The sequence below is a fragment of the Fulmarus glacialis genome, unplaced genomic scaffold (genome assembly GCF_000690835.1).
Source record: "Fulmarus glacialis isolate BGI_N327 unplaced genomic scaffold, ASM69083v1 scaffold3706, whole genome shotgun sequence".
Taxonomy (NCBI): domain Eukaryota; kingdom Metazoa; phylum Chordata; class Aves; order Procellariiformes; family Procellariidae; genus Fulmarus; species Fulmarus glacialis.
The window spans coordinates 157,446-173,719 of record NW_009217388.1 but is presented as its reverse complement, the minus strand read 5'-3'; the positions used below and the strand labels follow the sequence as shown (position 1 = coordinate 173,719).

General features: G+C 46.2%; 1 protein-coding gene across 1 annotated transcript in view; it reads right to left on the bottom strand.

Annotated features, from left to right (window-relative positions):
• Positions 1–16,274, bottom strand: part of ARHGEF9 (Cdc42 guanine nucleotide exchange factor (GEF) 9) — a 65,547-nt gene that overhangs the window by 43,100 nt on the left and 6,173 nt on the right. Inside the window, exons 2-3 of the mRNA XM_009579642.1 lie at positions 9,401–9,601; positions 2,023–2,202 (exon numbers count right to left, since the gene is read on the bottom strand). Of these exons, the coding sequence (XP_009577937.1) occupies positions 2,023–2,202; positions 9,401–9,601 (381 nt within the window). The remainder of the gene's footprint in view (positions 1–2,022; positions 2,203–9,400; positions 9,602–16,274) is intronic.

The following is a 16,274-nucleotide window of genomic DNA, read 5'->3' as shown; positions in this document are numbered from 1 at the left end:
CCTGAAAGATCATGAAGCACCTGGCAAGCGTTTAGGAGCTGGGTGTATTTGAAATTCCTTTTACCAACAGGGAACACAAGGCACCAACCACTGTATGGATTTCCCCAAGACCAGAGAGCCAGAAAATAGCAAAGACTGGAAAAACAAAGAAAAAAAGCCACGCCTGTGCCCACCCACCCTTTGCACTGGTCTAACAAGTCTTTTTGTGCTAATTTTGTTGGAATCTCCTTTTTCTGCCTTCACTGACCACAGATGGGGCCATGGCAGTTCATCACCCTTAACCCAGGATTGATTCATCTGGGCCACACGGATAAGGCAGACGAAAGGTCAAAGAAAGATTACACGGGAAGGGAGGGACAGACACAAACTGACTGCCCCATATCACATATTAAGACTGTAGTTGAGACAGCCCAGATATAAGCCCATATAAGATATAAGGTCAACAGCCTGAGATGCTACGTCAGGTTGATGCCAATGCCTTACAAACTATAGAAAGGACAGATTCTTTTTTTTAAAAATACACTTGACCAGCAAATTCTTATTTCTCAGTCCCAAAGGGCCCAAATAACCTGCCTTTCTGGGAACAGGGGAGCCCCGTTTCTTTCCCATCCCCATCTTGACCAAGAGCCTAGCACTGACACCTCTCTCTTCTTGAAGCAGATGAGGAACAAGATGCTTTGCAGATCCATATAACAGGATCTTAATGTCCTCATCCCTCTGTTTCCCCAAATGGCTAAACAGGGATAATTTATCAGGAGTTTATTAGCCAGCTTTCAGCCCCTATCTGATGACAGATGAGTGTCAGGTATTCCTCCAAATAACAGTAGTAATTCTTACTGTTTCCACTATAAATGAATTGACAGTGCAGCTTCAAGACATGAAGTTTTAGCTACTGATTCTCACCAAGATTTCCTACATCTTTTTAGCACAGAGGTGGAATATGATGCTGCTTTGGAAGCAAGCAGCAGAGATTGCAGGCTCTGATAAAAATGAGCAATGTTAACGCCATCATGCAACTTCTCAAAAAGAAACCTGCTTTTCAATTAGAAGACCAATGATGCTTAAGAGATGCTGTGAACCTTTTTAGGGATGCCCTGCTGAAGTGTCACGAAATTTCTCTAATAAGAAGTGAACTGTTGCCAGCTCAGCCCTGACTGTAAGTAACGAGGTAACACAGTACAGGATCCGCATCCCGGGTTGGAGCACCTCATACGTAAGCTCTCATACAGCACTTCATTCTCCCTAAAGGAAACCCTAGAACTGCAGGACTATAATTTTCTTGACATTTCCTGACATATTTACAACACTGGCCAATTTATCAGCTCCTGTAGTACGTGGCTTATGTAACAGTACGATGGGCTGGGCAAAAGCCTTCAGGACTATATCGTCAGCTAAAATGTTCTGTTCAGCATGCACTTAGCGTGAGAGAGTATCTGCTGCCCTGCTGCCACCCGGGCAGCAAGAAGCACGAGCTGGGACCTCGCCACCCGGCCCAACAGCTCCGCAGGGGAAGGCAACTGAAGCTGCGTGGGTTTTTCATCCCTTGCAAGTGCACCTCGGTGCCACAGCAAACAGCCCAGGCATTTGATCTCCTCTACTTTTTTTGTGTAACACACAACTAAGGCCTCTTTTTACTTCTCTGGACTCTCTTACCTCTTCCAACCTTCTGGTCATCCATGACCTGATTAGGATGGCCTGTGAGTGGGTTTAAGGCATATTCTGAAGAGCAAAAGAAGGTGGGGAGTAGGTGAGTAGGGTGGATGTGAAAAAGTGTCGTGATTCAAATGTACTGGGGGGTTATCCAACTATATGCTTCACCTTAAATTCTCCCTTCTCTATATCTCACGACATAACGGAGAGCCATGGAGTAGTCCCTGATATGTAACTAGAACAGTATTGATGCACAAAAGTTATTCTGAGTGGTTCCTGCCTCCTGACTTTTTCTGCTACTCCTCTGCCTCCGCCCCCCGTCCCCCAAAACCAACCCCAAAACTCCCAAACAAAAATACCAAATTAACTTACGTGTTCAAGGAAACATGGTCCGATTTCACTGAGATGGGGGTCCTCGTTGTTGTACTGTTTCTCCAAGTCCCGGACAAAACCCATCTGAAATCTGTAGATATCTTCGATGTTACCAAAGATGATTTTTAGCTGTTCATCACTGAACATATCCCTCCTCTTCCGGCACTGCTTTAAGTAACCCTGTAAGGAGCAAGAAAGAACAATCCATAAAATAACCCAAACATTTATACTGAGGCTGCTCCCAGATTATTCTTGAGGAAGGAGCAAGTAAAAACAAAACCAGAAAATGGCTCTGAAAACAAAATCCATGACAGTCTCCATCAACTCCTGTCTATGAGTAAGCATGCAATAAGCAAAACATGCCTTTAAACACTACGAGTCCTTTTTTTGATAGACAACATCTCATTTGCAACTGTTGCTCCCACTGCAACCTACAGCAGACCCACAGCACTACTCTTGCTAAGGATGTGCCAGACCCAGTATGCACAGGGCTCCTGCGTCAGGAGACGCTGGAGACAGCGTGTGTCGAGTGCGCTGGGAGGACAGCGCTGGGTTCTGCCTCAATGTCCCTCAGCATTTTGCATGAAGCAGTTTTGCAAAGGGAAGGTTCCTCAAAGATCTCAACCAGCACAGCCTGAAACGGCTCTGCCCCTACCTGTGCTGCAGAGAACAGCAAAATTTGGTTGATAGCTTCAAAGAGGTGTGTTACACTATTGTGTGCCTGTTCCTTCAAAAATCACTGCCTCGCAATACCCAATATCCAGGGTAGCTCCTACAAACACTGCAGTTTCCATGTCCTCTTCAGTGGCACATGGTACTAGAGAGAAAGCTGCGAGGGGCTGTTTGATCATCTGCCCACTCTGATTTCTCCTTTTAGCCACAGCAATCAGGACAAGGAAGCTGATAATCATGCTGAGAAATACTTTATTAATGTGTGGTTGTGTGCCCTTGGTCTAGGAAGAGGGTATGGAGGGTGTAACCACCCTAGTTGTTTCAGCACCAAGTGAAATGTTGAAGGAAGACACTCTTCAAGCACTCCCTGACTTGGGAGGCAACATGGTTTATCCCCCCCATTATTCATCTTCCTGAGTCTGAGACAAAAGCGGGAGGCTGTTGTCCTGTGAGTGTCATGGCGGGGAAGCCCAAAGGCGATGCAGTAGGTTGGGTAGGTGTTTTGGCTTGCCCAAGCAAGGGAGCCACAGTGGGAGCAGCCCAAGCTGCTGATCAATGCCATCTAGAGGAAAGCAGCATTATTTTAATTTTGTTTTCTATACCCTCCATTCCATTAGCACAAATATGCTATTCCAAACAGAGTAAAATGAAGGAGAATTTTTCTCCTGTTTTCTCAACTATTCTTCCATTGCTTTTCTTCCTTTCTCAAGTGGGACCAGAGGAAAAGGCTTTGGACCCTTCTCTGTACAAATATCAGGCTCCTTTATTGAGTAAAGAACATTAAAGTCAAATGGAGAAAGAGAGAGGAAGAAGTAGGATGTAGAGAGTTTAAGGAAATTTTCCAAAAACACAGAATGAATTTGCAGTAGATTTGGAAACAACTCAGCTCTCCTGCATCTTGGTCCAGTGCAACAATAAAAAGATCCTCCTTGCTTATTCTTCATCTGCCCATGATACCCATTGGTACTGAGCCTGAGCTTAGCTGGACATTATACGAACACAAATCAGTAGGCAAGCACTGCTCTGAAGACCTCCTGACCTAAAAAGAGCGAGTGGATCAATATTTTGGAAAAAAGCGTAGCACACCAAGTTCTGTCTGCCTCCCTGTTTTGCTGACCCTGCCTTATCCATGAACTTGCCATCCTGGTTTCAGCTGAATCATGAGGACTTCAAACACGTTTGCCTGAAGCACATGTGGTCGAGGGGATGGGGTGACACATGGAGGGTTGGGATGCCTGGGCTGAATTTCTGGCTCTGCCGCTGACCTGTGTGACATTGAGCAAATCACTTCATCCCCCCCGTGCTTCGCCCGTCTGGACAATTTAGACTAGAAACTTTGCAAGGCCATATATCAGATGCTATGCTGGCCTGGTCTGGACTGCAGCCTCTTGACTGAAAAGAAATAACATGGGGGTCATCATGAGATGACTTTGCCTGCCTTTATTATATATGAAGAGAAAAAAAAAGAAGGGAAAAAAATGCCAACAGCTCCAGTTGAATGGCTATATTTGGGAACTCTAGATGCTTAGTCACACAGACGAACTGCCAGCTGGTGACAGGCAGCTGCTGGTCCACAATGCGAACTATTTGAACGCTGTAATAAACTGTCCTTCAGCCTCACCATGTGGTTCCTGAGAGGGAGAACTTCAAAAAGATGAATGACAAACGCAACTTTGGCCGACCTGGCAAAGAACCAATGTCTGTGATGTCCAGCTTAGCTAGAAGGATGCTGTTACCCTGAATTTGCTGGCTTTTTCAGCTGGAAAGCTTGGGTTATGGAATACTTTCTGCATTTACTAAATCTAGGTCTCTCTTCTTCCAGGAGCTCCTTGATGACTCATTTCCCTGGGTTTCCCTCTCTCATTTTTCAAGGCCAGGAGGAATGGGAGCAGGCTGGTTCCCACACTGCAGGACAGTTGCAGGGCAAATAAAAATTCAAAGTAGCAAGGAATAATGCAGAATATCTTTCCATGCTGCTTTTCATGTTTACCTGCTTATCTCAGAACAGCTTTCAAAAAAAAAAAAAAAAAGAAAAAAGATGTGCACTTGCCCACGAGGCCAGGCTCTTTTTCAACTGGCTTCGGTGCTAGCAGCGCTGAATGACTGCCTCAAGCCGTTTGTGTTAGGACGTTTGCCCCGCTGCATGCTGCAGGCTGCCTGCAAGCCAGCCTCCCTTCTCGCATACTGTTCTGTGCAATCAGTCACTGGATGCTTTATGTGAACGTCTTTCAGCCCTGGGGTTGCTATTGGCTGCGACTGCCGTCTTGAATACTCCCTGTCCTCCCTGTGCTGGTTCATCATTTTGCCTGAGTCACGTGTTTCAGAGAAGCTGAAGCAGCACATTTCTGCACAGGCACCTATAAAACCACACGGAAAATAAAAGAACGCATGGAGTTCCCAAGCGTTATCCTCTATCCAGCTTGTGTGTTTGGAGGATTGGTTTCCAGCACAAGCCAGCAAAGGGGAGACTGAAGATTTATATGTAATACACAGCAAGAGCCAGCTAGAAGGCTGCTGCATAGTTTTTCCAGTAAACTTACTTCTGTTACATAAAACAATGCCATCTTCCTCTGCTCATCCCGTCAGGTTTGCTCAGCAAAGGGATAGCTGACTGATGAGCAGATGTTGGAGTGTGTTTTGCTCAATTAATACCTAAAAATAGCTGCCAAACTGTCTCTTTTTAAAGTACTTTTCCATGTAGTCCCTGAAGTATAGGCCAAAGTTGGGAAGTATTTGCAGGAGGTTAAGTGCTAAGTTTTCTCCCCCCCCCCTCAGAGTGGGTTTAGAGACAAGCAGGAGAGGTGGCCAATCCATCCATCCTTCTTGTCCGGCTGAGAGCAAGGTGAAGGAGAGAATGAGGAGATGATAGCCACTGCAGGCTATAACTTCAAAGGCAGTTGTGATGATATTCCAGTTTCCTTCCATCCCTGAGCCAGTTTGGGGGCTGTCTACACTGTCCTGTAGACCATCCCTCGGTTTGGACCAGCACCATTTGGGCTATAAAAATACTCTTCTCTAGAGCAGCGCTCGCAGCATCCAGGTGAGCGTTTGCCGATACGCACATACCAAGAATAAGCACAAGAACAAAGTTGAGACTGTTTGCATTGAAAAGGCAAACTAGAGCCATGTCTGGACTAGGCAGTCAGGACTCTAAAGCACTTATTCAAATACCGGCCTACAGCAAGTGCTGAATGTCAGGCACTGTGATTGCATTGGGGCCCACCTAAAATATAAAATAAAGTCCTGCAGGAACACAAGCCTGTTCCTCAAAAGGGCAAGAAGCAGCCAGCTCCAAAACAGAAAAATGACGTGTGCACAGGCAGGCTGTGAAAGACAGCTACAAATCGCACATCGGGGAACACATATATGTAGTATATATATCCCCATCGATCCAAAGAGCTTTCTGCAGAGTTGCCCTCCACTCTGGTATCCATGGATGAGAAACTGGTCATACAAAGGGGCCAGCAGCTCCTCAGATGTGGTCCTCTGAAGGAGGGCCACATTGCTGCCAAGAAGATTTTACGCTGCTTTGCTCTGAAGCAGCACAAAAAAGTGGATTTTATCCCTTTCTGAGAATGAGTCAGGCTAATGCCATCCAGACCACGTGAAAACTTGTCCCATCAGCTCTGCACAACAGACCCAGCTTGACAGCTAAGATGCAATGAGATGTTTTCCACATGGCATTCAGAGCTGTCCTGGCACTAAAGCAAAGCTTAGGTGGAATCCAGTCAACATTATTAAAAAATAAATTCAAAGTGAAATTACTTGGAAAAGAGCAAAACGCAGCACTAGAAGTTGGCTGGCCTTTCTAACCTCCCACCCCCAAATTACTCATAATACGGAGGTTTCCTTTGATCTCCCAATTGCCTCACTATTCCCATCCAAGCTCTGTCACTTCTCCCTCTAACACCTCCTTAAATTTAGCCTTGTCTTCCTGATCCATGTGCTGGTCCAAATCCTGCTCATTTCTCAGAGCACGGCACCCTGCTCTTTGCAGCCCTCCTGCGTCTCGTTCTTCCACCTGCGCTCCCCACCTGCCTGGCCCTCTGCTCTCATCAAGGTACCCGTCCTGACTGAGCACCTCTGCTGCGCTGCTGGTGTCACTGCTGCCATGTCACGGACAGACCCTGCGCCCTCCTGCATCCTCCCAGGATCAAACCCCAGGTGCAGGGGGATACCTTTTCAAGCCTGGAGATGGCCATGCATATATGTGATGCTTTACAGCACTGCCTGCCAGTAAGGCTGCCTATTGCTACCCATTATAAAAGCTTAGTTTTCAGTAGCTTATTATTTTTCTAAGCTCTAACCACCAAGCCTGAAATTCCTAATGCAGGATATTTCCTTAAGACTAAATTCCTTTTTCTTTCTTTTCCCCTTGGTGATATTTCAGAATAACGATCCATCCACTCCTTATAATGCAGTCCAGGGAAAAATCCACATTTTACCTCTAATAAAAATCTTCACAAAACTGTTTCACTAAGCAGCAGTCAGTCCTTCATACTCTAAGCAAGGGCACAACAGCAGCAATATGGCTTTGCTGTGGTGGGGAATTCCCCTCCAAGCCAGCTGCTTCACACAGGTCTTGGCTTGTGCAGGTAATTTTCATTCTGGTGCTGGCTAGCTTGCGAGCTCCTGACTTGGCAGGACTAGTGTCATGGGTATTATGAATAATAACATGGTGTATAATAATATAGTAGCAGGTAGTGAAATACATCCTGAAGCAGAAAAGAGCAATTGGAGGGCTCTTAATCACCTAGCTGGGCTACGGTCCTCTGATAACAACCACACATCTTAAGGTGCCTCGCTGGTATTAGGAATTGTTATTCATTATAGCTCAGCAACAAGAGTATAACTACACACTGCTAAACTCAGTACTAAATCAGGCTCAACCTTCGCCACCCAGCCAGAACTCCTCTTTCATCCCCTCCAATACGTCATATCACTGCTGTTTGTCCTGACACCTTAAAATAAAAAGCAAAGGGAAGAGGGGAATTTGCCACTGTCAACAGCACTTCTGCATCTCATCAGCGGTTGTCTGGAGTCTACTCGTTCTTTGGCACAAATAACACCTCTGTACAAATTCATCCAGTAGCGCTGGGAGGAGCTCAAGCTGGCCCGCGTCTCTCCGTCTCCAGTCCCCCTCCTCTTATGCACAAATAGAAACAGTCACGTCATGCTATGCCGACATGCCTGGGATCACTGAGCTGTCTCCAAGCCTTCTCGAGGCAAATGGATTGCTCTGATTAAACTGAGCACAATGAGGCTCTCTCCAGCAAGGGACAGCCCATTATTTTGCAGATGAGAATGCCCATTTCAGTCCTCCTCCTTCTTTAAGAAAGGCAGCTGAATAATTTCCTGGTGCTGTACCTGGATTTATCCCCTCAATACTATTTTGCATCACACAGAGCAAGGCAAGAGCCTTAGAGATATCTTTCATATCTGGGACATATCGTTAGTATATCAGTGTTACTCCACAGATGTCGCTGAAGCTATACCTATCTGTATCTCCTGAGAATCTGATTTGGAAAAAGCATGGTGACATGGCTGGGAAATGCAAGTTAAGGTTTATTTAGTTTTTCAACAGAAAAGTGCAAATGCAGGAAAAGAAACAATATGTGGAAAAGTTCCTGCAGTTCTTCCCTTCTTCAATGCAAAGCCCTCTGACTGAAATAGCACAGCGAAATTAAGCTCATTTGTTTCCAAATTGAAATCCCACGACTCTTCTCTATTTGAAAAGCATCATAGATGCTTTTTGGATGGCTGCTTTGCCTTGTCAATAGAAAAGTAGCAAGTATGAAGGGAGGAAGACATTTTTCTAAGCAGAATTCACAAGGGGCTTTAGCACATTGACTCTGCAAAGACTGGGCACAGGCTCGCTAAATCCTAAACACTCAGAGGGATGAGCTGAAAGCCATGGACTTTGATTTTAGTGCTAACAAACTGTCTGCCTCTTAGCGATAAGTATATGCTCTACACACAATGCCCAAGGTGTCCTGCAACACTCTCCAGTGCAGCCGTGCATTTTCCTCCCCAAACACCCAGCACCGCATGCACTGCACTTTGGGCTTAGCTTGCGGCACTAGTTCTGTATGCTGCAGGTCAGTAAGGGGTTGTAGGGGTTAATTGTAACATAATGAAGGAGAATCAAGTTGGGGACGTGAGGGGTCAGTCACCAAAGTTCACTTGCTTGCTGGTTCCCTTACAGTGGATAAATGTAATGTACTTCATTTCCCATGGTGAAAACACTTTGCTCTCAGTCTCGCTGTAAGAAAAGGCAAACGGGGGCCATCCTGAGCCAGGGGAAATTGTGAACCCGACATGAAAGACACAGATGAAATGGGTAACTGATTGGTTTAATTACAACCTAATTTCCTCAATCACAAGTTCAAAAGGGGATGGCATCGGGTTTTAATTAAGAGGACTGCTTGAAGGATCTCAACCTCATCATTTTTTAGTCAAAGAGGTATGGAAAAAAGGTCACAAAATTGTACTTTCAGTTAATACAAACTAAAGGTAATTATCAGATCCAGCGGAAAATTCTCAGAAGTATCAATACTTATTGACAGATGCTGCTCCTCTATTAGACACAGTACTCAAACACACTGCATCTTTTTCCCCCATCACCCAAGGACAAACCCAGTCCTTGGCTCTCAACAGCCCATCCCACGTCCTGCTGCAGTACCCCATCATCACAACTCCCATGTACCTCGCAAATGTCCTTGAGGTGCTTGATGTAGTGGCGCTCCGTGCTCATGATTTCATTGATGACGTTGGCTCTCATCTGGTCTCGGTTCTGAACGGTCCTGCCGTCCCTGCCGAGACAGAGGCAGTCGGCGCTTGGATCCAAATGGCCATTCTGCACATCGCTGGTTCCCTCCTCCACTCCATCTTCTTGGTTTACCCATAGCTGCGAGGAGAAGAGGGGAGAGCAACAGGCTTATTCATAAAAGCATCAGGAAGCCAACGAGTGAAAGTAGGCTGGGTCTTGGGTTGCATGACTCTGGGAGATACTGGATCGACTCCCCCCTTACAGCATCGGCAATGCTCTTGCCAGCGATGCACAGCTTACAGCCCAGACAGTCCATTTTTATACTGGTGCAACCAGCCCCAAATGGTTCCCTGCACACTGCCAAGTTCCTCTCGTAAGCAAAGGGATTTCAAGTGTTGACAGTTTTGATCCCAGATATAAAATAATCATGTGAAAGGGAACTGGACTGTTGGATGCTGTCAAGTGCTCTGAACCAAGAGGTACATATGTAAAACAGATCAACCTAAAGAAAACTGCAGTTACTAGTGTAAAGCACTGCTTGTCCCAGTTCCCGCACACCATCAGCTGGGGTCTGTCCGAACAGAAAGAAACCTCTGGGAGGAGGGATAAGCCCTTCACAGGTGACTGATTTAAGAAGGTCAAGATACGTCTGGTTCAGAAATCTGAATGAATGTGAACATCAGCCCAGGCTCACCGGGTTGTGGCACTGAGTTTTCTGTAAACTTTCCAGGCCAGGATTTGTGAATGAGCATTGATTTTCATTTCACAGCAGCCTTCCTCATCATTTCACATGAAAAGCCTTTCTCGCTCAGGCAAATGCCCTATCTCAGCATCCTGAGATGGTGATCCCTAAACCGCACTGAGATCAGCCTGGCTGAGTAAGTCTCCTGAAACCTGGAGAGGCTGAGGGCAGCTTTGGATGGGGTGCCAAGCACCCCTCGGCACTGAATACTCTAAATTGAAACAAATTGCAAAAAGCAATGAAAAAGGATCACTGCATGTTCAGCACACTGAATTTTCTTTCCATCATCAAATAAAAAACACACACTGAACTTGTAAACTAAAAAATAGCGCTGCCTCCCAGTCTCTGTGTCTTTGAAGACGACTGTGCTCTGCACACAACATATGGATCAAGTGCCTCCTTTTGTTACCTTTTCCCCCAAATAAAACCTGCTTAAAATAACTCTGACCAACTCCAATTTGGCTCAGCATAGTTTCTAAGCAAACATTAAATAAACCTTAAAACAGACAGAAATACTGCTATATTACACAGATCACCAAAGTTGTTATGTAAATGAAGCAACTTTTCTCCTCAGCATTTAAAGCCCCAAACACTGGAGACTTTCAAACATAAAAATACATTGAGCTTTGTGTCCACGCAAACAGAAAACAAACTGCGTCGTTAACCTGATCTTTCAGTCTTCTTTCAGTGTTAATAGTTTTTAATACTTTCCCATTATTCAGCTTAAATTCAGTTTTAAACAGATTGTAAAGGGCTGTGTTCCTGTAAATTAGTAAAATAAAAGAACCTAAACCTGCCCATGCTCCTTCCCTGCTTTCCTAACTTCCCTGCTTTTTAGCATGTTTTGCTAAACCATTTCTTACAGCTCCCACGTTTTGTCATCCTACAGTGAGTTATAAAGGCCAAGAAGCCGAGATGTTTGAAGAAAACCCATGTCTTCTCTAGCAGAATGTTAATGATACCGCAAACTTAGGGGATAAAAAACCCCAAAGCAATAAAAAGCCAGACTTTTCACCCTGCTCACACCTGTGCCCTGTGTCCGGGAGCTATCAGGGACTTTCCAGGAGGGTGTGTGGGGCAGCAATGCCAGTTTAAATGACAAGATGCCCTCTTTGCTGGCAGTGGGGCAGGACCCTCTGGGGGCATCAGCCCTATGCTGAGCGTTGCAGAGCGCTGCTGACCCCGGGCTGTGCTCACGCCATGTCCTGGCAGCGCCGGGCACTTTCCAGGGCAGGAAACCCAGTGCAGACCGTTTGCCTGAATGAGCGACTGGCAGAGCCAGGATGGATCCGGGCATCCTGACTGCTCTGCCCACGCGATCTTCTACCTGCCCCCCACCCTGCATTGCCAACATGGGACCTCCTTTTGCACCTCAGGGGACCAGAGGGACATGCTGAAGCCTGCCAAGGAGGTGAAATAACCCCTCCTGCCACCTCGGCGCTCCTCCCGCTGCATGAAGGAGCCATCCTCAAAGTACAGAGGCTTCATACCTTTCCCCAAGATAGCGCAGCCGACAGTCAATTTAATGTCTTGTGTGACAGAGCAGAAGCAAAACCCAGCGAATATGGCTGTCAGCTCTTGTTTCTTATGTCCCGGTGCACTCCAGGGGGAAGGGGTGCGTCCGGGCACAGAATGGCCATGCGGTCCTGTGGTGCTGGCAGGACCCAGGGTGGCTCGGCTGCAGTCAAAGCAGGGCTGGTCCTAAGGGGGAGCAGCCCTGGGTGCTGCAGAAGGGCAGTTCAGTGACCCCAGCCAGGTCCAGCTATGCCAGTTTGGACACAGGAAACCCCTGGGAGATGCAGCATGCCTGGGAGCAGCTCTGCATGCCTGTCCCCAGGTCCTTCCCACAGGACGGGGTTCTCCATCGCGGCATCTGCCGCAAAGATGGACTAGGTCAGGTGGTCTCCCAGTTGCGGGGCTGCACATGGATCTCTGAAAGGGCTTTTTGTAGGATTTCCATCAGCACTGGGAGGCCTGGTTGAGCCCTGGGTCACTGCAAGGGAAGGCAGCGAGCTAGTGATCTAATCACACCCAAAGATACAGGGATCCAGCATGCAAAACCTCTCCTGGCATACTGAAGCAAATCTCAGAAGAATGTCACTTGTTCAGAGAAACAACCCAAAAGCCAGTTAGAAAACATGCCTCTTCCCAGCAAACCCCACTCTGCTCTGGAAGAGGTTTCAGTTAGACTGAGATAGAGCAACGCTTCACGTACATAAGCAGTGTTTTATGATGTTTTATGATGAAAAATAAACATCCAATGCTGCTTCTGAGTAACTGCCATGCTGGCATAAGTCTGCCAAAACGACCTTGGGGGCCAATTTACTTGCATCAGTGACACTGATTTTAACCGGGGCTCTGCTGTGAAAACCTGGGGGCCATCCTCCGAAGAGAAAATGGGCTAGACCTGGGAAGGACAGAATTGCAGGGGGAATCCTTTGAGGAATATATCCTCATGACAGCTTCATTGGCATTCCAAACCAAATATATTTTGAAAATCAAGCAGGACTAATGTAGGTATTAAAAGCTGTTGGTTGAAGTTTAAAATAACTTTCCATCCTACCTTCCTGCTACTATGAAAAGGTATTTTGCAGCTCTCCCAAACCCAACTGGAACAGCTTGTTACCGAGTTTCATGACACTCCAGCCAGTTTGGCCACAGAGGATATTTTTAAAGCTCTACCTCCTGGAGTCAAGTGACCATGAGAAAAATTTCAATTTTCACTTAAAAAATAAAGCAGGAAAGATCTAATCATAATAGTAGTGGGGGGAAGCATGAACTCTAAAGGCTTTGAAACTCTAAGGCAAATAGCAAGCCTGCAAACTCTCATGATTTCTGAAAACCTCAGAATTTGGTCTGTCTTTTGTGCACTGCAGGAACACTCCCTGCTTCCACATCTGGGAATCTCAGGAGTCCTGCTTTTTTCCTTAATGAAATTTTTGCTCCTTCCTGCTAGGATTCATGTTCCCAAAAGGAAAAAATTACAGTTCTAGTCTAGATGACTTCTGCTTTAGATTAAAAACAAACACAACAATTTTATAGGTAACAGAGGAAGCCAAACGTGCCTTCCACCCCACGCTCTCCAGCCTCAGCTGCTGAAAGGATTAATCCCACTGTGCTGTTCAAACACTCCTGCTTTCTGTCTTAACCTCTAAAGTTCTCCATAACTCAAGCAAGGATCATTCTTTCAGGGGATCATTTGAAGTTTGGGCTATAACTCACAAAAGGTGAGGTACACTAGCAGCTCTGCTGCTGACCTTGGGCCAATCACTTAAACTGGTGGAAGCTTTCCCCATCTATAAACGGGGATAATCTACCTTACCAATGACATTTTTCATGAATATTTTTGAGGTTGACAGACTTTATGTTGAAGCAGAGGGCCTAGAAAAGCTCATGCATACTTTGAAATACAGACTTAAATGCATCACTCTGGGCTCGCTGCACTCTTGTATTCATCCATGAGCAACAATCTGGCTAGACAGACCTCTGGTCTGACGCAGTATGGCTGGTTTTGCAATTTCAGCTCTCAAATCCTCTTGTGCCTGTGCTGAGAAGGAGCTGGGCTATGTTGGGACAAGGGAAGGCTGCACCTAAAGTGTTAATTGTGTCCTCTGACCCACCACCACCACCCCAAGCCAGATCCTCTCTGCTTCACTGACCTGCTCGCTCAAACCGCAACGATGGTGTGCTGCAGGCGACAGCAAGGTGGAAGAGGCAAACTGGGGGTGACACTGTTTTTTCCCCAGTAACTTATTAAATGTCATATTTAGTTGATTTAGACAATGCTGCAAACGTTCCTATTTTAGCCCAGTCCACAGGCACCTGTAAGTAGGGTGTTCGCTACGTTTTAGACACACGTGACTCTCCCAAAAACACTCTCCTGCCTGAAATGCTTGACCTCCGTTGCTGCGGATAACAATGAGATACCACTAATGGAAAAAGGGCTCTCTCTTCCCCAGCTTTTCCAACATGCACTGGACACAAATGCACAGATGTACCCCCCTCCCAGTGCAAATATCTTCTTTTATAAAAGAAACTTCAAAATTCTAGTTTTCTCCCAGTTTCACCTCATCTCCCCAGTCTTCCCTGCTCAGGATGGGTGGCTGCCACCCCTATGAAGCTCCTGTGGGGCTCTCCACAAAGCAGAGATGGGACTTCAGTTCCCTGGCAGCTTGTCAGTTCTGCCGCTCACTTGGATTTCAAGAAGTCTCTCTAGGCTCCTGTCCTCTCCTCCTCAGCAATTAGGGGCTGTGGCTTGGCACAGACGGGGTGTTTGGGATACCAGCCTGAATTACTGCACCCAATGCCAATTTTTTTTTTTTTAAAGAATAAATAATAACAGCTGTTCAGTAATCATCAACAACCTTACAATAATAAATCAGCCTTCAGTGCAATGTAAAAAAGCATGGGCTCTGAAATAATACGGCACTGTGTGGCTCTCCCCCACACCATTAAAAAGGTCCAGCATGCCAAACAATGAAGCCTGCCCCGAGAACCATTTCAAACGCTTTGTATTAAGAATTAATTAAAAGAAACCAAGAAAAACTACAGGGACAAAAAATTCAAGTTGCATAATGCTAGTCCTAAGTGACGTTTCGCACTGGAAGGCCACCCTACATGTGGAGAAGAACAGGCTTATCATGAGGCTCACAGTCCTATTTCAAAATTCAACCCTAATTAGGAAGTCAGGACCAGCTCCTGCCTAACATAATAATTTGCAGAGGCAGATAAAAGTAAAATAGTCAAATAAAAAAGCCCCTCTTGCCTAAGGATCCAGTTCTGGGAGCCAGAGAGAGCTGATCATTTCATTGTGCTAGTTAATATTACCTGTGATTTATATAAAATCTGTAGAAAAGTGATGTATCAATTTGCAGCTATACCCAAATGGTGCATAAAATCACCAAATGGCACCCTTCCAACATTAGCTGACCTGTAATTATTATATATTTAGACTGCTGAATGCGTACACTGTATATAGAGGACATTTTTACTTGAATAGGCACTGAGGGCTCATAGTCTCATAATAATCAGAAAGCATGATAAAACAAACATTTTGCCAGCCATCTGGATTATTAATCTCCTTCCACTGGATATTCACAAGGACAAAACTAGCAGATAATGTGCCATCCTGGATTCTAGCTCACAATTAAATAATGTGGCAGATTAATGATACAGGCAGATCCTTCCAGAGAGCTGTTGCCATTCCACTGAATCTCCGCTCACTAGTGACTTTATAACAATACCAGTGTGAGCAGTCCAACCTTCACCAAAATCTGGTACCAGTGGTATTACAGTGTCATTAGCCCTGCAACAACTGCAAGGGAGTGTAGGAGACTCCAATAACCCACAGAAACGAGCTGCAGCACAGAGCCTCAGGACTATTTTACCCACCTTGCCAGGCTGCTCTGCTCAGCAGAGCCGCTCCGAGAGCCGCAGGGTTTACCCCTTCTCCCTTCTGGTGGTTAGCTAGTGCCGTGCCCTTGTTTTCAGCCGCATGTGCTGTATCGTATGCATGCTCTGTTGGACTCTATACTGGATTAAAAAGATCACCTGCTTATTTGCAATAAAGTAGGGCTCATGGTGCAGAGCTTTGCGTAAGTAAAACAACATCAGTCTCTGCGTATCAATCCAGTGATCCGGGCACAGCCCCTCTCTGCCTTCAGGAGGAAGCACAGACTGTCCTGGGCTCTACCAACGCCCAGGAGCAGATGCTTCTCCCTTCCCTGCCCTCAGAGAGGAGGTGAGGACTGGCAGGCGGCAAGAGGCACAGGGATGCTGCCTGTCCTCCCAGCAGCTGCCCCGGCCAGCCCCAGCCTCGCTGCCCTTCTGTGGGCAGGCTGCAGGCATAGGGGAAGTGCGGGACTGCGGTTGGGATGCTGTCTGCTGGGAAACACAGACCATATTCTCCCCGTATCCTCCTTCAGGACGTGGAATAGGACATTTGGCAGTAGAAGGAAAGGCAGTTGAAGCAAGTTGGTTTTCCCTCCTCTGGTCCTACCACTATTTTCTCCCACAGCCTGAATTTTTCCTTCTGTAATCTGGCTCCAGCCCCATCATCCTTCGCTTCCC